This window comes from Myxocyprinus asiaticus, chromosome 17 (genome assembly GCF_019703515.2).
Source record: "Myxocyprinus asiaticus isolate MX2 ecotype Aquarium Trade chromosome 17, UBuf_Myxa_2, whole genome shotgun sequence".
Lineage (NCBI taxonomy): Eukaryota > Metazoa > Chordata > Actinopteri > Cypriniformes > Catostomidae > Myxocyprinus > Myxocyprinus asiaticus.
In genome coordinates, this window is record NC_059360.1 from 18558140 (window position 1) to 18586038 (window position 27899).

The 27899-nt window shown below is 37.8% G+C and overlaps 1 protein-coding gene across 2 annotated transcripts; it reads left to right on the forward strand.

Annotated features, from left to right (window-relative positions):
* Nucleotides 1-766: 766 nt before the first annotated feature.
* Nucleotides 767-27435, forward strand: LOC127455040 (dihydropyrimidinase-related protein 5-like). 2 transcript variants are annotated; one of them, XM_051722592.1, is made up of 13 exons: nt 767-893; nt 5336-5604; nt 12192-12350; nt 12500-12679; nt 13582-13650; nt 13852-13896; nt 15989-16064; nt 16780-16936; nt 17132-17273; nt 18978-19120; nt 19261-19468; nt 19809-19977; nt 25718-27435. In XM_051722592.1, exons 2-13 carry the CDS (start codon nt 5344-5346, stop codon nt 25801-25803), a joined length of 1695 nt encoding a protein of 564 aa, XP_051578552.1. In that variant the 5' UTR covers nt 767-893; nt 5336-5343; the 3' UTR covers nt 25804-27435. The 2 variants fall into 2 exon arrangements, with proteins under 2 accessions (XP_051578552.1, XP_051578553.1); XM_051722593.1 differs by lacking the exon at nt 767-893 and adding an exon at nt 2637-2808.
* The last annotated feature ends 464 nt before the right edge of the window (nt 27436-27899 follow it).

Sequence of the window (27899 nt, forward strand, 5' to 3'; positions counted from 1 at the left end):
ATTCCTTGAATCGATCACGTTTCTCTCTTGTCGAATTCGCAAAGTCTAGGAACAAGAAAATACTGTGATTCTTCCAAGAAAGCCTTCCCTTACTCCTCACCTCACATAACATGAGATCTTTATCGGATGATCTCAGAAATTTGGCCAGAATCCCTCAGCCTATCTCCGAGACGGGACCCTGTGAGCTCCTCGATTTCCAGCTTATGGCCTGATAATAAGCTTATGGCATAATTCCAATTTTATTTCTGATGATTTCTATTTTATCAGTAAAGAAATTCATGAAGTCATTACTATTGTGCTGAAACGGAATATCTGGTTCAGTCGATGCTTTATTCTAACCAATTTAGCCACAGTTGGAATTTTGACTCAAAACCTTATAGTTTTGTGACCCTATTTTTAAATTTAATATAACATCTTCATAGAGAACAATAAATAAATAAACAAACATTAAAAAATCTTGTTGGGAGCTAGATGAATGCAGCAGGTTTATTGTTTAGATTATATACAGTATATACTTCATATAACTATAATTATTTATTTTGTAATAAGCCATCAAATAAGATTTAAAAAATATATAATTTCTGGTCTGGATTTACAGTTCTGCCACACTGGCATAGTGGTCTTCAATTTCATCCCCTATGATTCCATACAAATGGTACATACCACTGATGACTGGACACGCCCATACTGCAATTCTATTGGTCACTGTAGAGGCTAGCTCTGTGTATCTCGCCTGTGATTGGTCAACGGCTCTCACAGTCTGGATGCTGCTGCAAGCGTACGGTTTGCCGGGCTGGACCAACCGAAGCATCTGCCTGACCGTCTAACCAGGTTTTATTGTTAAACAGCGCTGAAAGTGTACAAAAATTGCGTTTAAGGATATAGCTAAAGAAGTAAGTACACGACGGCTTGTTATTCTGCATGAATTTGCAGGCTATTTGATGAAAATCTTCACTGACTAGTTCACAGAGATATTGCTCGACTCGGTATCATGCAGTTGTCTGTCATGGAAAGGATCTCTCATTCTTGTGTCTCTTATGATGCTCCTTTTAATGGTTAAATGTTTCATTCTCGGTAGCAATTTAATTGTTTTTTTAAATTCTTGTTAATTAGCGTTGATGCCATATGCCCACAGACAGCGCGAGCACACCAGTTATTATAACACGATAATAACACACGAGAGCACATTCTGATGCATTCTGATGATGCTATTATAGCATTTAAATAACAACTAATCTCTCTGTTATCCCGTGTCTTGAAGCATATTGAACGTGATTTGTAGTGTAAGGGCTGGTCGCCCCTTTGTGTGTGACAGGCTCGATATGGTCCAAGTGGGATGAGTCTATCATCATCATCATCAGCAGCAGCAGCAGCCTCTAAATGAAGCCTCGTGCACCTCAATGTTCATATCAGATTAAATTAAATTAGCCTATTACTGCATTGCATGAGTGTTAAACATGTTCATAAAATAGCGCTGTCACTCATGTTTAGGTCTGATACAGATTTCACGTATTGATTCGATTCCGATTCATAAACTCTCGATTCGATTCCGATTCATAAGCTCTCGATTCGATTCCGATTCATAAGCTCTCGATTCGATTCCGATTTCGAAACGTTTCTGTTCGATTCTGTTTCATTTAGGTATATTTACGATATAATGTCCTTTTTGCTTACATACAGTATGAAAGAAATTATCTCTAAGCTAATGCTAGAAATTATACAGGGAACCTTCTAAGTACATTACAAAAATATAATTATTTTAATTAACAACAGGGCCCAAACTATGCAGTTCAGTTGCTGTTTGCTTAACAGTTATACTTAACACACAACCCAAAACTGAAGTACATTTTAAAGTAAAAGATCAATCTTGGTATTTAAAGAATAAAATATTGGGATCATACAAATGAAAATCGTGGTTAATCGGAAAGTCAATATTTTTACCCACCACTAATGTTTACCTAATCGGACTGTTTGAATGGTTGTTTGAAATAACTCGAAGCTAGAAGTATTAACATATTGGCTAAGAAACATTTGACCATATTTGTTATTTTATCTTTTATTTTCCATTCCATTTATTTGTTTTATTTGCATGTCAATTCATTTTTTCCAGCCCCTTGAAAATGTTCCCCTTACAGTCCTTGCCTGGGTTGCTGATTTGATCTCATCCAGTCCAGTTGATTGAATTTAAGTTCCTTTTTCTATGACACAGGTCTGCTTATAGACCCTAGTAGTTTGTCTACTTCATATTGCCCCGAAGAGATCTGTCTTGATCTCTCTGAATATGCCACTGTTCAAAAGTGGATCATTCCTGATGAAGGCCTCCATGAGTCATGACGAGGAACAAATGCTCCAATCTTTTTCCTTCAGGCTATGTTGTGAAGACAGGACAGATGTAGCTTATGCACCATACAGTTTCTTTTTATTGTAGGATGTCTGAGGACACACCCTTCTTCAACTGCTCCATAGTAGCCCCTCCTTGTGCACACACCATTCACCATCAGGGGCTCAGAAAGAATGGGGGTGCCCTGGGCAGCGCCATACTGTGAATCTGCCACACCCACCTGCTCCTCGGCTCACTTTGCAGCATAGACTCGCATGCATGCTTTCACTTGGAATTAGATGATGAGGAAGTGCATTGCTGCAGGGAATGTGCAGCAACAGCTGCCAGCCTACAGTACATAAATTAACGGCTAATAAACCGCATCCCTGTGCATGCAACTCTGGAAAATCTAGGTCAGAATACCTCGGATGTGAGAGATAATGATTTATTTTTAAAGGGATAGTTCACAGAATCTGTCATCATTTTGGGTGAGCTATCCTGCTTTTACTTTACTATACAAGCCAGCATTACACTTTTATACAGTAGTGTATTTACAGTGTGGGATGATTGAGGTTTCAATCTTTTAAAGTGATTCACTGCAGCGCTTGGTCTGGATTTGTGTTAATGTGTCATGAATAATTAGCATTTTCACATATGTAATTATCATGTTAAGAGCTGGAGTTGATAATGTGACGACTCATGCCAAGCTGAGGATATTATCACACAATTTTGGTGTCAGTTTACACACTCAAGTGAGATTCAAGACTGGCATAATGGTTTGTAACCTCTTTAAAACCAAGCCATGGAAAGTTTGGGTTATGCATTTAATGATTGATTCTGTTTGGAAATCAAGTCAAGATCTAGGTTGTCCAATAGACCAAATGTGGAAAAGTCGATTTGCGCAAGCTCTCCATCGAGATATGTGGTATAATTTCAAAAGTATGGGCATACATAAAATACATTAGGTGGGGTCATTTTGAACAGGGTTCCCACTTCCTTGGTCATAGAAAACGTGGAAGTCCAACTCTAAAACATTTAATCGGCTAGAAATTGCTCTTTGTTTACAATCTCTGTAAAATGCAAAATCATTATCCAGTAATTATGAACGTCTGAAAAGCTATGGAAAATCATTGGTCAAAAGGTATGGGAACCCTGTATATACTGCCATGCAAACTATATATTTTTGTCAAAGATCTGTTATGACCAAAATGGGGTCACATAAGGCAAGTTTATACTTACTGGGCGAACAGGTTTTGTTTGGTTCGCCTAAAATTATAATGAAATGCATGGACGTTTTTGTTCTTTTAAGATGTATGTTTGGTGATATTTTTGACTAATCTCACAGTGAAATTGGAAACAGTGGGTTGACATTTCTTTATCTAAAATCAGTCTGTGCTTACCGAAATGCGAAACACTGCCCCCAGTGGCCAAAGTGATAACTGTTGTTGGGCATAGGGGCACGTGTGAACTCCCTGTTCCTGGTGAAATGTCTACGAAGGGGTGCCAAAAGCGAATTGGGAAGCAAGGTGTTTTCATCTGTACAGGCTGTAATACAGTGAAGAGGAATGCATATTTTATAAACTGTATCTCCCCAACCCAAACCTAAACCTAACCATCAGTGGAGTAAAAATGAAATGTAAAAAGGAAAATGCAACCTCCGAATTGCACCCATCACCGATTATGCAAACGCGATTACTTCCTAGTTTCAACATGGGATCCGAACCAGGGTCTTCAACGTACTTCCGGTCACGCCACAAGGGAAGGTAAAGATGCTGGAGCCGATGAAAAAATGTCTGATAGGAGATGCCGCTTGTCTGTGAGTTGGCAGAATGTGACCGATCCTAGGGGACAGGAAGTCTTGGAAACAACATTCAGACTTCCCTTGTGGTCATGTTGTATAATTATCCTGTTCGCACACATCCCTGAAATTCTTGACCCATGAGAAAGCGTTAACATTTTTTACCCAAGTAATGATGCCCCCAACCTGTAAACGAATTCCGTAATTCAAGCAATTCAAGCTTGATATACCACCTTGATTCAGTAGGGGGCAGTCAGCACTCCAGCTTTACAGGCAACACGCCGCGTCAAACCAGCGAGCAGGCAGCACATCCTTCCAGAGATGGGCTTTTGCTCTCAAAGACAGCAGCATGGAGCACAACAGAATGCAGGGATTACGAAACAAGTTTTTTTTAAATGTTTCAAACTAAGTTTAACTTGACATTTTGAACTAAAAATACAGCGCTTATGACTAGAGGTGCTGAAAACTAGTGAGACGTGATGCAATCACGCAGCCAAAGTTAGATGCTCCAAAAGCTTCCATCTGAGGCATGAGTACTCAACAATTAAAAAAAGAGCAGACAGAAGTAGGCCAATAATTGGGCTATGATCAATTACATGGAAATAAAAACAAACAATATTTTGACTTAAAGCCGCTTTTTGTATTTTCTAAATGCTTTACTTGTCTGTTGCCATACTATATACTGCATATTATCTATTTGAATTATCTGAATTATAATATTTATTATATATTATATTTATAATTATTTTAATTACTATATTCTAAATTACCATTATTTGGGGGCCTTTCATAGTAAAGATTGATATGCAATTAATTTGATTAAGTAATCGGCACATCATGTAAATAATTCGATAAAAATTTCCATCGATTGACAACCCTAGTTAAAACTAATTGTGGGGATGGTTTGTACGTGATGTTCTTTATTTATTTATTTTACTCAACAAACTAATTTCAAAATGATGCTGCTTGTTGTATAAATGCCGGCTTCGTTCACCTAGTGAGCTATAGTTTGTTCAGGAGAAAGAGATTCAGCTTTTTCCATTAGGCTAAATTAGGCTATACACTATGATCTGTCCTGTGACAGATGGGTTTGGCTCAACTTATGTATGCTAAGATTAAAAGAAAACAGAGCATGTTTTGCCAAATTGGGTTTTTATAATACACAATCAGTTTTTTAATTCCCTCTCTCTGTCTCTCTCTCCCTCTCTCCCTCTTAGATTGAACCATGTCTACCAGTTCAGCAATGGTGCGCATCCTCATAAAGGGAGGTAAAGTGGTGAATGATGACTTCACACAGGAAGCCGATGTGTACATTGAAAATGGAATTATCCAGCAAGTGGGCAAGGAGCTGATGATCCCTGGAGGGGCCAAAGTTATAGATGCCACAGGAAAGCTGGTGCTGCCGGGGGGTATCGACACCAGTGTTCACCTGAACGAGAGCTTCATGAATGCCAGCACCGCGGATGACTTCTACAGCGGCACAAAGGTATTGTACACTGATCAATAAAGCAGACTGGCTTAACTCCATGACTGTTGGTACGGTTGTACTGTATTACATTCAAACTTTGAGCCACTAAAATTATATCCTCAATTATTGAACTATGCCAGTCTTTTCTGCACTGTTATTCAGCAATGCTGCTTCATCTACAAATCTTGAATCTGAATCTTGGCCATGGCAAAATTTGGTGAATTTCTTCCTAGCTGCATGCAAAACCAAACATGAACGAATAACTCTTAAGAGCTGGTTCGTTTAATGAATCAGTCAAAAAGGCTCATGATTTGACCGTTCAGTTGCGCATTAGCGCGAGCATTTTAGTACACATACATACGCCACCTGTCAATCAAACAGGGCGCAGCTGTTACTAGACTCCTTGCAAATCATAAAATTACATGCTCTTGATTACTTTCAACATCAGCCTAGGCCACAGGCCTAGGCTATCACAATATATATATATATATATATATAGTTTTGTTATTGATGTTTTAATCAGTCTGCTTGTCCAGTCAGGCAAGTAAAATTCTCATTCACTTGCCCCTTCAAAAATCTACTTGTCCCAGACAAGCGTTAATGTTGAGCCCTGTGAGCAATCAAAGAAATGAATCAAAAGTGGTTACCTGTTTTGAACTTGCTCCTCAGATGCTGAAAATAGTTACGTTGTCAGAGCTGCTGGTAATAACGTTAACAGTTCCAGTGTGTGTATGTTGTTTGTGTGTGTGAGCAAATTTTTGTAGACAATTTTTTATTGTCGATGTTGTCGATAACGTTGACTGATCATTTCAGCCCAATTTAAAATGTATGTAATCAGTGACAGTGTATGTTATTGTGAATTTAATAAATTATTTAATTATGAATTTTTCAGCTGGGCAGAATTATTATCCCTATTATGGTGTCACCATTGCCCTCTGCTGGGCTGATTTTTTTGTTCTACTCCATCCCCGACGGATCATTTTACTCTTTAATGAACCATCATTTTTGTTCAACAAAGTTTTACAAGTAATGAAATAAACGGTTTTGCATATGTCCTGAAAGTAATAATAATAATAATAAATTCAAACTTAACTTTTCATGATTCAGGCTTTGTTCAAAGTTTTGTGAGAGTATCGAATCATCAGTTCAGTACTGTAAATCTAACTAAATCCTTACGCCCTTTATCATTTACAGTATGTTTTTTTAAATAATATTTTAATCAAATTTCGTTTTTAAAAATCAGATTAATCGATTATCAAAATAATAGTTAGTTGCAGCCCTAGTCAGATCAGTTACTAAATTACTATCTGACTCATTTATTGACTTGATGTTTATATGACAACATATAGTCAAAGAGACATATTCATAAAAGGGTATTTTATAAAGATGCACATTGAATTTAGCTTAATTAAAAATGAAAATATGTTTGAAAAATAGTATTGTAGTGTTTAGTATATAGGCCTACTGTAGTTAGGACCGGTAAGGGATCTAAATGCTACAAAAACCGAATTGTGAAGGAAACACTGAATTTTAAGAAGAATATTTCAGCTCTGTAGGTCCATACTAGGGGTGGGCGATATGACCAAAATCTTATATCACAATATCACTAATTTTAAATCACTATAACGATATACTGTATATCACGATATAGTTAAATTTTTCAAAAAAATCAACAAAAATCAATAAATAAATATATTGTAATGCCTGTTTTTTTTAAATCCAGTAATACTCATGAATACTTTTCTCTTTATTAGGAACATGACAAACATAGTCAGAGTTTAAAAAAATGAAATGGAGGTATTCAAAAAGTGGTAATCAACCTTACCACAATGCTAAATTTCACATTTCAGTCTGATGTTGTTGACTATTATTATTATTATTATAAAACTTTCCTCAATAAACTTGACATCTTCTGAAAGCAATGCAACAAAGGAAATAATTCATCTTATTCATGAGTAAGAAATATCCTTCCTATCCTTGATAAAAAAAAAAAACACTTCATTTAGCTATTTTAAGTCATCTCTGTAGACAATATTTGAATATCTCAAAGCAAAGCCAGTTTGTTTTCTAATATTTAACATCATTCAAACTGAATTTTGTTAAGGGTGATGATGTGTAGTTTACAAAATCCGCATGACAGATGACACATAATTGTTGGCGCATGACACATTGTTTTCGCTGTTTCCTCGTCAGTGTTGGTTAGAGTGTCGGGCTCTCTCGCCATTTGAATTCCTCCATATCGCTTTAAGATAAAAAACTCAAAACTCAGAAGAATTCAAATGGGTCACGCAAGTTTTGAGGTTTGTTGGTGATAGAGAGAAACCAGATTCAGTTGCGCCAATGATCAAACGCTCTGCTTTCTCCTGTCTGTGGAGCACATTCTGGAAGCCTGCTGGAGTGGACTCGTGCGGGACAATCACATGATACACAGCTGCGTTGTGTGAGATGAGAAGCATATTCAGAACACGAGAAGAATGTCATTGAATTTGCTTCTGCGGCCCGAAATTTAGCTTGAGCGGGCGCTGAAAAATGGTCCTAAAAAACACTGTTTCTTCAATTCTCCCAGTCTCATGTGAAGCCGCCTCGCCTTCCTCCTCCATTTCTCAGAGAGAATGTGTACCGCGTACGTGTGACATGAATAGAATGAGGTGCACATTTCTTGCCACGTGGTGGCGATTTTGGGTTACCATGATACAGACGATAATCCAAAATGTATACCAATTTCCAAATTTCTACCGGTATATTGCCCACCCCTAGTCCATACAATGCAAGTGAATTATGAACAGAACTTTCAAGCTCTAAAAATCACATAAAGTCAGCATAAAAGTAATCATAACTCCAGTGGTTAAATCTGTCTTTTGAAGAGATATGATAGGTGCAGGTGAGAAACAGATCAATATTTAAGTAATGTTTTACTATAAATCTCCACTTTCACTTTCAAATTCTGAAAGCTAACGTGAAAGTGGAAAAGGATTGAAATATTCATCCGATTCTCACACAAAGTAATTTAATTGCTTTAGAAGACATATATTAAACCACTGGGGTCAAATGGATTGCTTTTATGCTGCCTTATGTGATTTTTGGAGCTTCAAAGTTCTGGTCACCATTCACTTGCACTGAAAGGACTTACAGAGCTGAGCTATTCTTCTAAAAATCTTAATTTGCGTTCAGTAGAAGAAAGAAAGTCATACACATCTGGGACTGCATGAAAGTAAGTAAATGACGAGATAATTTAGATTTTTGGGTGAACTATTCCTTTAAGGAGCAATTTTTAACTGATCTAACCCTTAAAAATGAGTTTTGTGGGTGTAACCAAATGCATTGAGATTGATTCAGACATGTTAAATAAACATTTTGACTTGAATTAAACCAGTTTAAGTTTAGTATTTTAACTTAATGTAATGTTAGTATGGAAATTAAAATGGCTTGAGCCTTTGTAGCTTTGTCACTTCTGTAATAAAGAACATTTTGGAGTCACATTTCATAACAGGATGGGACAGACAGAGAGAAAGTAGAAGCTAAAATCATCGAGAGATGTCGTTAGACTTTGGACCCCTCCACACCTTGGGTGGCCCCCACTATCTGTCAGGCTCCTTTAATCTCACAACAACTCAATAAGTTCTCCTTCTCCAAAAGTAACTAGTGTGAAAGTATCACTAGGAGTCCTATGCTGGTATCCAAGATCTTGAGCTTTTTTCTAAAGTGTGAAGTCCAGGTTGTAACCTGTTTTTTGCATTATATAACAGTATAATAGTTTAATGTGATAGAAATTCTTTTCATATTGCAGTTAAATGATTTCACGCAATGAAGCATCTCTGCACAACCCTAAACTAAAAGATGTGAGATGTTACATCAATTTAATGTCACATTCATTTGTTCGTGTTTTATAAATAGTTCAAAAGCAGAAACATGGTCGCTTTAGCAGGCTTCTCTGCCTAAAAAAATCCCATGGGTCACTCAGCAGTCATTGAGCATTGCACACTGACAGATTGCCTCAGTCAACAGCAGGGTATGATTCACCATCACATTTACATACACACACTCTTATTCTGATGACTACAGGCTCTGAGATGACAAATAAAGGAGTTGTTATCATCACTGTTATTGTTAGCCTTGGCAACAGAAGTGGCATTCTCTTTTCCCCTCCCTGCTGCCACCATTAGACTCGCCAGGCACTGAGACAAATGGAGCTCAGATTCTGTTTCCATAGATACAGGAGCACTGCTGCAAAGACTGCTGCAAAAAGCCTTTCACTCATGCCATTGTGCGGAAAGACAATGGTACACAAATGCAATCTCCCTTCTGTGGATGTGTCAGCTGAGAGATGCTTTTAAAAAAGACTATTTATAATTGTTTTACTGTACTGAAAACCAGCATTCTACTAACTTGAAAATCATATGTGCAGACAGATATAGTATAATGTTAATTACTGGAGTTTGCTAAAGCAAGTATCACTATCATTATTGCCCATACTTCCGTTTAAGCCACACAAGCCGCTTTTTTCTGCTATCGGGCCAGTGCAAGCCAAGACTATCAAGTGGCCAGCCGAGGCCAATAGCCTCAGACCTCGAGCTGCGAGACCAAAATCGATCTGCGTTCCCACCATTGGGCCAATAGCCCCGCAGCGTTGCCCTAAAACCTTAACCCTTAACACACTGCCCTGGTGCCAACATCACACACCCCGCCCATTTCACAAGCAAGAGGGAAGCTCAAGCTGAGGTATCATGTTATATAGTTATCTAGAATATCGAGTTTATATTGTTTGCAAACATTAACTATTTAGCAAGATAAGTTCATGTTTACATCTTGCTGACTGTAACTGCCATGGTGTCCCGAGTGGCTTCTCCACAACAGTGGGACGATGACCCAGCACACCGTCCATGATCTAGAACCGGAAAGTTCTTCCTTAGGGCATCGCTTTGTCCATTGTGTGTTTTAATGGATTTGTACTGTACCCGCAATTTTTGTATTTTTCCCAAACCTGTGCCATTGTGCACTGGATACACATCCTGGAGAGTTCAGCAAAATTCCGCCTTTAACCTACCTCAATCCCCAGCTGGCCTTGTTTGGCCCAAGGGGCCCTGAGGAGGCACTATGAAGCCCCGGAAGTGACAGTAGGAACGCAACTTGCCCTGGCATGCACTAGCACGCCCTCATTTGGCCCAATATTGGAAATGTGGCTATTGTTTGTTCAATGGACATGAATCAGGCTTCAAATCATGTGTCTTGTTGAGGAGAGTTGTGTGTGCCATTACTTTTCTAAGTGCTTAGACATATGATTTTTGCCTGTAGAATTTATCAAACTTGTGAAAAAATCCCATAGACTTACACTGACGGAGGCACACAAGCCAAATCTAAAGGCAAGAATATTATAGAGACTTGGGGGTGGGCTCTTTTGCAGCCACCTAGCAATGCCTTAGCAACCACCCAGAACACCTTAGCAACCACCACATCATTGCCCTAGCAAGGATCCAGTGCTCTTTAACAATGACCTAGCAATCACTCAGAACACCCGAGCAACCACCCAGAAAAACCTAGCTAGCAATGCCGTGGCAACCACATTAAACACCCTAGCAATGCCATAGAAACCACCCAAAACACCCTAGCAACCACCCAGTACAAAGTAGTAACATCATAGCAATGCCCCGACAACCACCCTATACACCTTAGCAATGCCGTAGCAACCACCCAGAACAACATAGCAACTACATTGCAATGCCCTGGCAACCACCCAAGACACCATAGGAACACTCTAGTAATGCCCTAGCAACCACCCAGAACAATTTAGCAACTACATAGCAATGCCCTGATAACCACCCTAACCACCCTAAAAATTCCCTAGCAACCACCTAGAACACCCTAGCAACCACCCAGAACAACTTGGCATCACATAGTGTAGCATTGCCCTGGTAACCACCCCAAACACCCAACACTGCCCTGGCAACCACCCTAAACATCCTAGCAATACTCTGGAGAGGCCCTCGCAACCACCCAGAACAACTTAGCAACTACATAGCAATGTCCTGGCAACCACCCAAAACACCCTAGCAACACCCTGGTAATTCCCTGGAAACCACCCAGAACAACTTAGCAACTACATAGCAATGCCCTGGCAACCACCCTAAACACCATAGCAATATTGTAGCAACTATCCAGAACAACTTAGCAACTACATAGCAATGCCCTGACAACCACTCAAAACACCATAGCTGCACACTAGTAATGCCCTAGCAACCACCAAGAACAACTAAGCAATCATATATTGTAGCAACACCTTGGCAACCACCAAAACACCCTAGCAACAGTGTAGCAACCACTCAGAACACTTTAGCAATGGCTTAGCTTTGCAAATACTGGGAAAGTTTGTAATATACACAATGATTGAGAAAACTGTCAGGCTAACTCAGACATTATGGTGGTGATTTTCGCACAGGCGAACACCACTCACATTTTCTTCCAAAAAAGTACTAGTTCTTTGACAAATTGTTACCCTAATGCTTTAACATGTTGCTATTATTTATTGTTGTAGGCCCATCAAACCAAGTGATTGATATTGACGCTGTATGGATCCCACAGCAGTTAGTCTGTTGTTTGCTTATTCACAGGCTGCACTGGCTGGAGGCACTACTATGGTGATTGGTCACGTGTTGCCAGAGAAGAATGAATCATTGTTGGATGCTTATGAAAAGTGTCGTTCTCACGCTGATGCCAAGGCCTGCTGTGATTACGCTCTTCATGTGGGAGTGACCTGGTGGGGACCAAAGGTACGTAGCCTAACACATTTGGTGTTTTTAAGACAGTGTAATGTAATAGGAATTGTGAGCACTAATGCTTCGTGCAACTTACTTGACTTATTACCATGTGTTGAATGTTCACTCCTTGTTTCGAGACAAATGTGTGGTTTGCATCTCAGGTTAGGGCTCAGATGGAGACGCTGGTGCGAGACAAAGGTGTGAACTCCTTCCAGATGTTCATGGCCTATAAGGACATGTACATGCTGAGGGACGGTGAGCTGTTCCAGGCCCTGCAGAACTGTAAGGACATTGGCGCTGTGGCCCGTGTCCATGCTGAGAACGGAGAGCTGGTTGCTGAGGTATAAATTAATGAACCATTATAGAATCTTCCCATGCTCAAAGCTCTGCTCCAAAACCTAGTGAGCTGCCTTGCTCTCTACTGTCTGCATAGGTAGTAGCATCCTTACTGAAAAGAAACCTTATAAGTTACTGATCTGAAACTCTCTACAAAGGTCAACTCTACTCTCTACACCACAAATATGGGAGACTCGACTCACAATTGATTCCAATAGAGTTTGACGTTATCTTGACAAATTTAATTATGTTTAGTGTTATACGTTTTTTTTTTATTATTGTATAAAATGTACACAAGTAAAATATGTTAGGGTAAGTTTAGGGTTAGGTTAGGGTTATTTAAAAAAAATGTGTAATAAAAAAAACATATAGCTCTTTATTTTATATGCAAAATGAGTCTATTAATTTATTATTGATTATATTCATTAAAATTTTCAAACTTAAAATGTCAGTGGGTAATTCAAGTAAATAATTTAATTCATAGGGGTTAGGCAGACAAAAAAAGTTGGGAACACTTGCTCTACATAACAGCATAAGAATACACAATAAATACACAATTATTGGATAAAATGTTGCTTTTTAATTATTGTCTATCAATACTTTTCAATACTTTTGTATTGAATGAAATACAAATATGTTTATAGTCAACATTTCTCTCGATGCCCACCATCTGGCTGCCTTAGATTTAAACCAAAGCAAGGTACAGTATCTTAAAATTGCTGCCAACCTTTTGGAACAGCCTTTGCATCAGGAACGCACCTATGGTGCTATCCAGGTAAACAATTCACTTAAGTTTTGGAACAGAGAAACATAAACATTCTGTTCTTGGATCATGTGTTCCATCCTGCACAGTTCTATTCACATGCTACTTATGAGAGTTATCTCATGTTATTTTCATTCATGCAAGGGTGCCAGAGAAGCATTGGATCTGGGTATTAGTGGACCAGAGGGCATTGAGATAAGCAGACCTGAGGAGGTAAAGTAACCATTCAAATCCTATTACCGTGAAATGGTTTTCTTTTAAAATAGTAGTCACACCGCTGCTCTTTGTCCTTTGCTCCTAGTCCTTCCCGTCTCCTAATTGCATTTCCATGGATTATTAATACTCTGTTCATCATTAGGTTTAACTGGTGGTATTTGTGTTTTCTCACTTACAATGGTAATTTTCCATATACAGCTGGAAGCAGAGGCCATTCACCGGGCCATCACCATCGCGAACAGAGTAAGTATGATGTAGTGCTGAAATGTATCATCAACATATAATGAAATATATACAGTGGTTGTCAACTGATTTTGCTTTAGGACCTAGATTTTACATTAGACATCAAGTGTTGACCCAACAATATGGAGTCAGAATGATGACACGTATTTTTGCCAAAACATAAAATATTGCAAAATACGAAGCTGTATTTAATTGCAAAAAATAATGCATGTTGTTAACAAAAACAAGAAATTAGATCCTTTTTTCTCTGCAACAGACTTTTGGCAACAATTCTTTTGCAACACTTCTCTTTCTATGAGTATAACTTTGCGGTAACTATTTTTTCCTTGCGATGCTCCTTTGAATGTCTGCGGTGCCTCTTTCCCTTTGCACTTTTTTGTCTTTGCGTTTCTGTGTGTTTCGAGAATGACGACATCATGCGGTGCGTGGCACGAGGTCAAGGAGCAAGAAGTTTTGCAAAAGAAGTTATGCCAAAAGTGTGGTGCAGAGGTTTTTTTTGTGTGCAAATATACAGTATGTGGCACCATTTAGTCTCCATACTAACATAGTACCAAAATTGTTTATCATGTAATCTCCATCAAATCAAACTTTATGCGATTTATGCGATGATAAATTTTAAATGAATTAATTACATGGTATGCCTATTAATTAATCAAATTAATCGCATATATAAATATTTGCTGAGAAAGCCCCTCCAATAACAAAAATGTTATATATAATATACTTTTAATTATAATTGAATAATTATATTCAGATAATGATTGTGTTAAGTAATTGATAGGACAAAACAAAAAGTGGCTTTAGAATCCAATGTATTGTTTATTTCCATATTATTGAACATAAGCCTATCATTGGCCTACAGTTCACAGCAATCCATTTTGCAACTGAATTCATCAACAGTCGACTAAGGACGCGTCAGTGAACACATGTATCAGACGGACGCTTTTGGAGCATCTCACTTTGGTTGCATTACGTCATAAACATACCGATTTTAGGTTGCTGTGTCAAGTTAAATGTAGTTTAAAACTTAGAAAAACACGTCTTGAGGTCCCTGTGTCTGGATTTGTAATTTTTTTAGACATTTCCGTTGAAGCAAAGAATTGTGGGTCTTGAGTGCCCATGAAGGATACACCTCATGCATCCTCCGAATTCCCATGAAAGAAGGTCGCATTCGAAGGCTGCATTTGAAGTGTCCTACTGGCTTTTCTGAAACGAGACAGCCTCGATGACGTATGCGGCCGACAAATGCGACCTCCGGAGGATGCATCCTTTCAAACGAGACACAGCCGCGGTCTGCTGTTGGTGAGTGTGGTTTGTTCTCTGTATAAGCTGCACGTTGTCTGTACAGCTGAAGTTTCGCTTACTGCCCCCTGGAGAAAACAGGTGGTACTTCAAGCTTGAATTGCTCAGATGGTAGGAATATTCCTTACTACAGTCCGGGGACATGATTAATTGCGTTGTTTTTTTTTAACACATTATTTTTTAGATAATTAATCGCACTGAATTAATGCATTAAATCGACCGCCCTAATTAAAATGTATTAAAATGACCTTGAATGGCATAGACACAACAATATGCAAAGTTATTAACATGAAATTGGTTGAATAGGAAAACTGATAATTTTGTAAATGCATAAAAAAACAGCAGAGGTGTGATTCACCAGCCTAACACATGGAACAAACACTGGGATAAATATTGTATTGGTATTATTAGCCATATTACCAAGTGACCGATGAATTTGTGCCAAAATACTGTATTTTGATTGGGCAGATGGCCCATCTTCTTTTTGCTTTTAAAAGTTAATAAGCCTATCTATTAGCTATCCCAACTTTGCATAACTATATGGTTAGTTGAATTTTATTATTTGCATTTAGCATTGTTTTTGTTCCCTACTGTCCTCGACCATATCTGAACAGACCTGCGACCCATTTTGGGTCATGACCCACCAATTGAGAACCACTGCTCTAATGTATACTTTCATTATTACGTGTTTCCTCTTTTGCCACTAAAGTATGTGTGAATACAGAGTAGTAAAATGATTTTTAGGTTTTGAAGGTGTTTATCATTAATGGATCTGTTTTTTGTCGCAAAGGCCCACTGTCCCATATATCTTGTGAATGTATCCAGCATGTCAGCAGGGGATGTTGTAGCATCAGCCAAAATGCAGGGTAAGAGCCAGGCAGTGATTCTCAAAGCATATTTTGACCATTATTAAAACTTCTTTAATAGACTGGTTTGAAAAAGTATTTGGACACTTTAGCCACACTGAATTTCTTACACTTATAAGAAGTTCATTGCATTGGATACAAAAAATCAAATCAGTTGGCATCTGCAAAGAAATTATGCTAGACCTTTCCTTTAGATGCTTTTTGGTGCTATTTTTTATATTATTTTAAAGCAACTGGTCATAAAGAGATTTTAGTGTGTAAATCGAGTCATGTCCCCTGTCCCCCCATGTCCCCTTTTTGTTAACAGATTTAAAGTGGTTCTTTTAATATTTTTTTTTTTTTTAGCCATTTTGTTCTTCTGGTTTAAATAGGAAACTTGAAGAAACGTCATGAAAATGAGGTATATGCGTGAACAATGAGTTGTGGTTGGTTGGTAGTAACGTACACTAATACGTCATTCGATTTTGAGCGTTTCTCCACATTATTCATGAGAAGGAATGCTTCCATCCAATCACTGTGCTGCTTCATGCGTGAGCTCACATTACAGTGGAGATTTCAAAATCACACGGACGTGACAGTGGTTCCTGCCTGACCCAGATATGAGAGCTGACTTTTACACAGAACAAGTGTAGTTTAGGTGTCCAAACTTTGAGTACTGATATGTCAACTGGTTTGTTAATGAAACAAGCACTATATTGTGCTCTTGTGCTCATAGGGAAAGTGGTGCATGGAGAAACCACCACTGCTCACGCTGTCTTAAATGGGCTGCAGTACTATCACCAGGACTGGGCCCATGCTGCCGCTTTTGTCACTGTGCCACCACTCAGACTTGACCCCAACACACCCAATTACCTGCTCAGTCTTCTGGGGAAGTAAGCTGGAGATTTCCCATGTTCTGAGATGTTTTATTGAGTGATATACACATATGGTCACATAACAGTCTGTAATTTCATCTCTCCTATCTCTATGATGACTGCTATGTTGCTTGGAACTGCACCCAAAACTTTCACCCACTTACATTTGTGTATATGGTTGAGTGACAATAAAGTGATTTGATTTTGATGTAGTGACACTCTGAACGTTGTGACATCGGACCACCGGCCGTTCGCCACTAAACAGAAGGCTATGGGCAAAGACGACTTCACTAAAATCCCTCATGGTGTTCCTGGCGTGCAGGATCGCATGAGTGTTATCTGGGAGAGGGGAGTTGTAAGTGTCCTTTCATGTTAGAGGAATATGGTGTAAACCATACTATACAGTTAGGGTTGTCACAATACTGATTTTTGTTGTCAACACCAATATTTATGTATTTATGATTTTTCACACCAATTTCGATATCACAGCAAAAACTGAAATGCCATTAGAAACATGCCTTTAAAATGTTTTCAGTAATACAGGGTTCCAAAGTCATGGGAAAGTCATGGAAATTTAAATATGAATATATATTATTCTTGTTTCTTTCTATTACACTTTGCTCTAAAATATTTCATCTTCTAAATATTGCCTTTGGTTAGAGCTTGTGTAGAGTAGAACTTGCAGAGAGCCATAGGGATGTCCCGTTTCTTTTCAGTTAATTAGTCAAAATGGTTCACAAATCGTTCTGGGGTGTGTTTCCACTCACTAATGAAACACCATAGTATGATGCATCGTTGGAGAAACTGACTAGATAGTCACAAATGTTTCCCAAAAAAGAGCTGTCGTTAATGATGTTTCGCAGGGATTGGAGTAATAACTTCCACGAATATTAAATTATAATAGCTCATTTACACGTACTCCAGAAAGCTGTTTAATGCGCGAAAGCTTCTGAAGACACGAAAGCTGGGTGCACTATGTAATGCGACAGATACAATGTGCTGCAATAGTGTGGTTTACCTCTACATCAGACTCTGGGGTTCCCCCGATGCATTTGAGCACAGGCACAAATTCGCACCCTTCAAAAACATATAAGAACTTGACTTAAGCATTAACATGGACATATAAGCCATGTACTCGGACAGAAACCGTGTGTGTTAAAGTGCTTTCTGTAAACAGCCATTAATTCCTTAAACAGCTGCATTTGCGTTCACGTGAAAATTCAGAATGCCGCTTTCTGCAAAACCAGGAATAAGCAGTTTTCAGTCTAGACAGAATGAATGAAATACATGGAATACAAGATATAGAAGCCTCAGTGAAGTCAAGGAACAAGGAACTATGCTTCTAACCACAGGTGGAGAGCTGTAGTTCCAACCACACAAATTTGCGATGCTGGTTGCGAATGTTCGTTGAAACTACGGTTTTAGAAAACACCAAATCGTTGAACTATGTTGGTAACAATGGAACTTACGACCATAGTTAGCTAATGATGCTTTAGAGAAAAGCACCCCTGAATGGTTCATTAGCGAATCAGTCTGAATCCAAATTATTTTTAAAAATTGATTTCCAAAAATCATAAACATTTTTAAAAGTCAAAAGGTCAAAAAGGATGGGAACCCTAAAAATATTACAAATAGGGCTATCAAAGGTAGACTTAGGGGCTGTTTTCACAGGATGCGTAATTGCATTATTTTTAATAGTTGGTCTGTGTACAAATATGGCAGATGGACACTTTTGAAGCATCTCACTTTGGTTGTGCCACGTCTCACTTACAAAATTCAGGCGGTATTAAAAACTTGTATTGTTATATTTTTAAAATTTTCGAATGGAATTACTATATTTACTACTGTTATTTATTACCAATAGTTTTTAGGAATTATTGTAATTGCTACTTTGATGTTTAAATAAAGAAAGTTGAGAATTTAAGAAAGTTAATAGAAACAGTGCTTCAGCTGTGGTTTAATGAATAATTAAAGTTTTATCATTTATCATGTCATAGAAATAAAGAATATAAAGAAGTAAAGAATCTCTAGCCCTTACATTTACTTTTTTAATTAATAGGTTGGAGGCAAGATGGATGAGAACCGTTTTGTTGCGATCACAAGCTCCAATGCTGCAAAGATCTACAATCTGTACCCCAGGAAGGGCAGGATCATCCCAGGAGCTGATGCTGATGTGGTGGTCTGGGATCCAGAATCAACGAGGTATACACAGGATACACCTGCAATCAGCTGAGAATTAACATTTCATACATAAATTGAAAGTATACCTGTACTTTTTTGTTTAATGTGTCATCTCCCTTAGTGGTGTAAGATTCAGTTTTACATGCTTTTTCTACCTGTAGGACCATCTCTGTCACCACTCAGTGGCAAGGTGGTGATGTAAACCTGTACGAGAACCTACGCTGTCATGGTGTTCCCCTGGTAACCATCAGCCGTGGTCGTGTTGTTTATGAAAATGGGATCTTCACTTGTGCTGAGGGCTCAGGAAAGTTCTACCCTCTCCGAACCTTTCCAGATTACCTCTATAAGAAAATGGTCCAGAGGGAGAAGGTATTGAACAAGTGGCTTGTACTTGTATACCATGGTACTCATTGATTACCTTTTTCATCTGCCATTGTATTTACATGGTACTGCCTGGTACTTTAAAGAATACATAAAAAAAATAAATAAAAAAAATAGGTAATACTGTAGTACTTTTTGGTACAAATTTTTTAGTGGAGAGCACAAAAGTTTCTTTCTAATTCAAATAATATTAACAGATTTGCTTCAAGTATCAATCATAATTGTAGATTTATTTGTAAATTGCAGATTGAAATGCATCATACGTATTCTATTTCTGTGACATAAACAGTCAGCCACATTGAGTTTGTTTGAAACATTCTACCCACAGTGTCAGGCACTGAAGGGCGTTGAACGTGCTCCGTATGCTGGAGATGTAGCTGCAGTGCAGAATTCAGGGAAGAAGGAATCAGGCCCTGCAGATGGAGACATGAATCCTCGACCCTGTACTCGCCACGGGGGGATGAGAGACCTGCATGAGTCCAGCTTTAGTTTGTCTGGTACAGTAGCCTGTTCTAAAATATCTTACTAAATGCTGTCACTCAAAAATATTTCAGTCTATTTGTAAGATTTACTGTATGCATTTCAATTGTATGACAAATTTCCATCAGTAATCTTTAAGTAGTGTACATATTATGATTTCAGACTAAACGTTGTGTTTGTTTGTGCTAACACTTTTTGTGTTCCCAGTCAAAAATCATTAAATAGTTTATAAATCTCTCATATTGCATTTATTATCAAAATACACTCACCGGCCACTTTATTAGGAACACCTGTACACCTACTCATTCATGCAGTTATGTAATCAGCCAATCATGTGGCAGCAGTGCAATGCATAAAATCATGCAGATACAGGTCAGAATCTTCAGTTAATGTTCACTTCAACCATCAGAATGGGGAAAAAATTTGATCTCAGTGATTTAGACTGTGGTATGAATGCTGGTGCCAGACGGGCTGGTTTGAGTATTTCTGTAACTGCTGATCTCTTGGAATTTTCACACACAACAGTCTCTAGAGTGAATAGAGAATGGTGCGAAAAACAAAAAACAACCAGTGAGCGGCAGTTCTGTGGATGAAAACGCTTTGTTGATGAGAGAGGTCAACTGAGAATGGCCAGACTGGTTTGAGCTGACAGAAAGGCTACGGTACCTCCGATAACTACTCTGTACAATTGTAGTGAGCAGAAAAGCATCTCAGAACGCACAACACATCGAATCTTGAGACAGATAGGCTACAGCAGCAGAAGACCACATTGGGTTCCATTTCTGTCAGCCAAGAACAGAAAACTGAGGCTGCAGTGGGCCTACCATTTGAACACCTCAGCAGAAATCCAGATTTGTCAAACAAGGCGATGTTTTTCCGTTTGTCTACTGTCCAGTTTTGGTGAGCCTGTGCCCACTGCAGCCTCAGTTTCCTGTTCTAAGATGACAGTAGTGGTGGCCTTGCTCAAGGGCCCAACAGTGGCATCTTGGCAGTGCTGGGGCTTGAACCCCCAACCTTCTGATCAATAACCCAGAGCCTTAACCACTGAGCCACCACTGACCAGTCTGTCCATTCTCCGTTGACCTCTGTCATTAACAAGCCATTTTCGCCCACAGAGCTGACGCTCGCTGGATATTTTTTGTTTTTCGCACCATTCTCAACAAACGGACATTCAAGAAGAGTTTCTATTCAGTAGTCCTTTGCCCGCCCACACACACACACACATACACACACACACACACACACACACACACACACACACACAAACACTCCTCACTGTTTCAGACCTTCTGACTGGTTTGACTGAGATGGACCATTATTGGAATGTCAAATTATGTTCTTTTCTTTTCTTTTTTTTTGCTAGGAACTAGCATTGTTTTTGATCCATTTTTTCTCCACCATTGTAAAAATGATATAATATAAAAAAATAATTGTGTACATTGTGTCACAAGAGAGACCCACTGTCTTTGATTTTGAAAACCCCTGATCTAGTGCAACAGTTTTGAATTAATTCTCTCTGTGTGCCCTGTTTATTCCCTGGTATTAAGATGCGTATTAACAGACACCATCGCCATTTATACCTGGTAATATGCGTCTCTTTTGACCAGTTGTGTTCGGGTTTCAAGGAGAGGGTCTATGATTTCATGACTGCATACATCAACCATTACGTCCGTGTGTTAATGCATGATGACAACGTGCAAATAGGTATAATAATAAAAAGCACAAAAAAGCAGTGCATTGTTTCTGCCAATTATACTTGCATTTAATATAAACACAAACCTAATAACAAATTTAATAATAATACAATCTCAGCACATACTGTAACACCACTAAAACATGCTCATCCACGACTAAAAGCTTAAATGATTGTGAAAGCAAACCAGATATAGGCAAATCATCAAAGGTTGTGCATATTATCTTATTAACTCACATGAACAGCTTTACAAAACTAATCAAAACAAACACTCTCAATATTTTGCAGTTATTGTAATCTAATACAAACTAATGCATCAACAACACCTCAAAGCAATGGCATACACTTCATTGAAATGATGAGTGGTGCACTTTAACTAATCCAACCATTAACACATTAGAATAAAATTAGCTTTTAAAACTTAGCAATGAAGTTCACTATGCTGGTCTGCACTCAAGAGCGGTAAATTCCAAGGATGAAAGCTTGACATACACATGATCAAAGCTTTTTATTGGCTAAGGGGCAAAGGCAAACGTGCTCCTTAGGCTAGAATTGAACGCTCGCTGCACATGCTCATGACGTTCTTCAGATCTCCATTAATTAACATGAAGGACGACAGGCTAGCCCAACACAAAGCAAATGAGAATGATTAAATGACTTTAATACAACAGACGCTTAATAATTATTGACTTTCTTAGAAGAATGACTACTGTTGTCTAGTATAATGAAAATAAAAGAAGTTTAAGATGCAGAAAATATATTATTTGTAGGGCTGTCGATTCAACGCGTTAATCCAGGGAGATTAATTATATAAAAAATAACCCTTTAAAAAAATTTACGCAATTAATCATGTCCCCGGACTGTAATAAGGAAGATTCCTGAGCAATTCAAGATTGAAGTACCACCTGTTTTCTCCAGGGGGCAGTAAGCGAAACTTCAGCTGTACAGGCAACGTGCAGCTTTTACAGAGAACAAACCACACTCACCAACAGCAGACAGCACAACACGAGGATGCGTTCTTGCGTTTAAAATACAGCTTGAGGGAGTGCAAATTAGGGATCTCAAGACGTGTTTTTCTAAGTATTGTACATTTAACTTTACACAGTGACCTAAAAATGATATGTTTATGACACGACACAACCAAATTGAGACTCTCCAAAAGCTTCCTTCTGATGCAGGTGTACATTGACGGGTCCTTCGACAAGCTTGGACTGATTGACAAATTCAATTGCAAAAAGGATTGCTATGAACTGTAGGCCATTGATTGGCTATGTTCAGTAATATGCAAATAAACAGATTGGAATAGATTGGATTTTTGTATTGTCTTATCAATGCTTAACTCCTCTGCCACAATAATATAATGCATTTTAATTATCTGAATATGATTTTTTTTATAATATATAATATATATATATATATATATATATATATATATATATAGATAGATAGATAGATAGATAGATAGATAGATAGATAGATATATAGTTTGGGATCACTTGCCTGAAATGTTTCTCATGATCTTAAAAACCTTTTGATCTGAAGGCGTATGCTTAAATGTCTGAAATTAGTTTTTTAGACAAAAATATAATTGTGCCACCATATTAATTTATTTCATTACAAAACTACATTTTTGAAATGGATGACTTGGACCGAATAATTAAGAAAAGCAGCCACTAAGTGCCCAGCATATAGATGGGAACTCCTTCAATACTGTTTAAAAAGCATCCCAGGGTGATACCTCAAGAAGTTGTTTGAGAAAATGTCAAGAGTACATGTCTGCATATTCTAGGCAAAAGGTGACTACTTTGTTTTGGATTTTGTTTAGTCACAACATAATTCCCATAAATCCATTTATGTTATTCCATAGTTTTGATGACTTTACTATTATTCTAAAATGTGAAAAAAAATTATAATAAAGAATGAGTAAATGTTTCAAAACTTTTGACCGGTAGTGTATATATATACAGAGAGAGAGAGAGAGAATTATAATATATATAACTTATATTTTGAAACCTATTTGGTTTATTTTACAGTGATTTATTTTATTAAAATTAATTATATTCAGTACTACTTACAGTATTCTACTAATTGTATTTTACATCTACCCTGTACAAATTATATAACATCATTTGTATTTACAGTGCATCCGGAAAGTATTCACAGCGCTTCACTTTTTCCACATTTTGCTATCATTATTTTATCATTATTTTCCACATCATTTATAAAATCATTATTTTCCTCAAAATTCTACAAACAATACCCCATAATGACAACGTGAAAGAAGTTTGTTTGAAATCTTTGCAAATTTATTAAAACTAAAAAACTAAAAAATCACATGTACATAAGTATTCACAGCCTTTGCCGTGACACTCAAAATTGAGCTCAGGTGCATCCTGTTTCCACTGATCATCCTTGAGATGTTTCTACAACTTGATTGGAGTCCACCTATGGTAAATTCAGTTGATTGGACATGATTTGGAAAGGCACACACCTGTCTATATAAGGTCCCACAGTTAACAGTGCAGGTCAGAGCACAAACCAAGCCATAAAGTCCAAGGAATTGTGTGTAGACCTCTGAGACAGGATTGTATCGAGGCACAGATCTGGGGAAGGGTACAGAAAAATTTCTGCAGCATTGAAGGTCCCAATGAGCACAGTGGCCTCCATCATCCGTAAATGGAAGAAGTTTGGAACCACCAGGACTCTTCCTAGAGCTGGCCGCCTGGCCAAACTGAGTGATCGGGGGAGAAGGGCCTTAGTCAGGGAGGTGACCAAGAACCCGATGGTCACTCTGACAGAGCTCCAGCGTTTTTCTGTGGAGAGAGGAGACCCTTCCAGAAGAACAACCATCTCTGCAGCACTCCACCAATCAGGCCTGTATGGTAGAGTGGCCAGACGGTAGCCACTCCTCTGTAAAAGGCACATGACAGCCCGCCTGGAGTTTGCCAAAAGGCACCTGAAGGACTCTCAGACCATGAGAAATAAAGATTGAACTCTTTGGCCTGAATGGCAAGCGTCATGCCTGGAGGAAACCAGGCACCACTCATCACCTGGCCAATACCATCCCTACAGTGAAGCACGGTGGTGGCAGCATCATGATGTGAGGATGTTTTTCAGTGGCAGGAACTGGGAGACTAGTCAGGATCGAAGGAAAGATGAATGCAGCAATGTACAGAGACATCCTTGATGAAAACCTGCTCCAGAGCGCTCTGGACCTCAGACTGGGGCGAAGGTTTATCTTCTAACAGGACAACGACCCTAAGCACACAGCCAAGATAACAAAGAAGTGGCTCCGGGACAACTCTGTGAATGTCCTTGAGTGGCCCAGCCAGAGCCCAGACTTGAACCCGATTGAACATCTCTGGAGAGATTTGAAAATGGCTGTGCACCGACGCTCCCCATCCAACCTGATGGAGCTTGAGAGGTCCTGCAAAGAAGAATGGGAGAAACTGCCCAAAAATAGGTGTGCCAAGCTTGTAGCACCATACTCAAAAAGACTTGAGGCTGTAATTGGTGCCAAAGGTGCTTCAACAAAGTATTGAGCAAAGGCTGTGAATACTTATGTACATGTGATTTTTTTGGGGGGTTTTTTCTCCGTTTTTTTATTTTGAATAAATTTGCAAAGATTTCAAACAAACTTCTTTCATGTTGTCATTATGGGGTATTGTTTGTAGAATTTTGAGGAAAATAATGAATTTAATCCATTTTGGAATAAGGCTGTAACATAACAAAATGTGGAAAAAGTGAAGCGCTGTGAATACTTTCCGGATGCACTGTATCATTTAATCATTTGAATTAAAGTAATGAAAATTACTGTATTGTTGTTATTACAGTACTTATTACAGTAGGCTACAGACAATTAGGGAGGAGCAGTGAAAATGTGCTTAATTGTCATGAAAATAATGTCACAATGCAAAAACTCTTTGTGAAACTTTCATTAACTGGGGGTAAAACATGACCCAGACATTTCTTGACATTCAGTCATAACTTCTGATTGATGATATAGACATCAAATTGTGTCGCTGGTGTAGCTTATGTTAGATTGTTTTTTTTTTATTTGATAGGTGCCCAAATTGATGACAATGTTCCAAAGAGAGCTTCTGCTAGGATTTTGGCACCCCCAGGTGGTCGGTCCAGTGGAATCTGGTAACATTTTGGAGCAACACCCACAGAAGTTTGAAACTAAACACCTACTGTATTTGACATCCTCACATCTGATGGTTTATTTAATTTTAATCACTTGCAATTAAACTCCAGTGTTTATATATATATATATATATATGCGTACAAGGAAAACACAACAATATATTTGTCTGGGAATTGGGAAACAAGGTATAAGTCAGAAATGCTTGTGAGAGATTTGTGCAAGATAAAAATGTTACTGGGCGTTTTTGTTCTTCATGTTCGTTCAAATTAAACAGGGAAGGTTGTGTTATAATAAAACACAGTTGTAGTGCTGAACAGATGTTTAATTTTGTTCAGTTTTGTCCAATGGTTTTTGATGATAAAAGTTCTACAAACTGTTTTTGTTATAAACAGTACATGTTTTACCTTTGCTACAGTTTAAAGTATTTTTAAGATAGCAACTGAACATTTGTTTAAGAATGGGAATGATTTTAGTTTGTGTGTCTCGTTATGGCTACAATGAAATGCGAGTCATTGTAAATTAACTTAATATTTGAACTGTTTTAATGTGTTGCAGATGACTATACATTTACCTCAGTGTGTTATCTCTTGAATTACACTAATGTACAAAAGCACCCTGCCTCTTTACACTTACAACTGTTACACTGATCAATTGGCAACATTTTCTGACTGGTACAATGCAAAAACAAATTCAGCTACATTTTTACTCCACATTGAGGTGTTAATATTTAAGCATCTTATTTCTTGATATAAGATGAAGAGGCAATATGAGGTAATTGTTTCTTCAGTGATTTTGTAGTTATTTTTGTTATACCATTGGTTGATGAATCAGGCCCTTTTATGATGTCACTTGTATTGCTTAACCATTCAAAAAGTGATTTATAAGCACATAGCCCGGAGACCTCCTAAAATGTGAATTTAGAATAACTTTGTTTACTTTCTCACATATCAATTTGTGTAACTATCTAAAACTTGATTTATTTATTTATAATATTCAACATGTGTACATTCTCATCGAGCACTTAAAATTGTCCTTATATCTGCTCTTTATTAAATGCTCTTTTGCATTGTTATTTTATGATCTTTCTAGAATGAACCGTCAAACATTCTAATCTGAACACTGAACACTGAACTGTAATGACAGTGTAATACTATTGATTTCCTCTGGTTGCTCACTGAACGATTAACACTGTGCTTTGGTAACAATTGATTTGCATGCGGCAAGTGAAATTGATTCAGAAACGTTTCTGCCTCACTTCTGATCGTTGATTCTAATGTGCTCCACTACCACTAACCAACTACAGTTAAAAAACACCAGACTGCTGATGTTGGCATGTGTTCATTTTGTACATGTATGTCTTACTGTAACTAAGCAGCTCGACGCATTTGAAGACCTTCTGTCGAGACCATTTGAAACACATGAATTGTTTAGCTGTACAACTCATTGTCACAGTAAAACAAGCACTGGAATGGCAAAACAGTTTCTGTTGGTACTGAATATTCATGTTTTTTTATTATTATTCTTGATTGTCAGTAAGCTTTTTTAAAATAATCTGTGTATGCACTACAGTTGTACGTATTAACGTATTATTGTTTATCTCATGAAAAAGTGCAAATAAAACCCACTTCAACCTCATGTCTGGAAGTCTTCACTTAAAAAAAAATATTTCAGTCTATTTTTTTTGTTTTGTTACTTTTTTGTTTATGCTCTTCAATTATACACTCCTAGAAAAAAAGGTTCTTTGGGGTTCTATATAGAACCCTAGTGTTCTTTACTCAGCTCCAAATAACCCTTTTCCCACAAAGGTTCTATTTACAAAGACTTACCAAAAAAAAAAACAACAACAACAAAAAAAATCATTTTTGCACAAAAGGGTTCTTTAGGCTGACAATTGCTTAATGTATGTATGTGTATGTATCATTTACATTATTAAAGGTTTTATTTATAAATCGTTTTGGACAAAACACTACATTACTTTAGCATTTACATTTCATACTGCAGAAAAATAAAACCCTTTAATTTACTTCTTCAGCTTTGGGTTTAATAAGAAAAGGATAAATGACAGTTCTCTTTAAGAGGACATGTTTATATCAGTATCA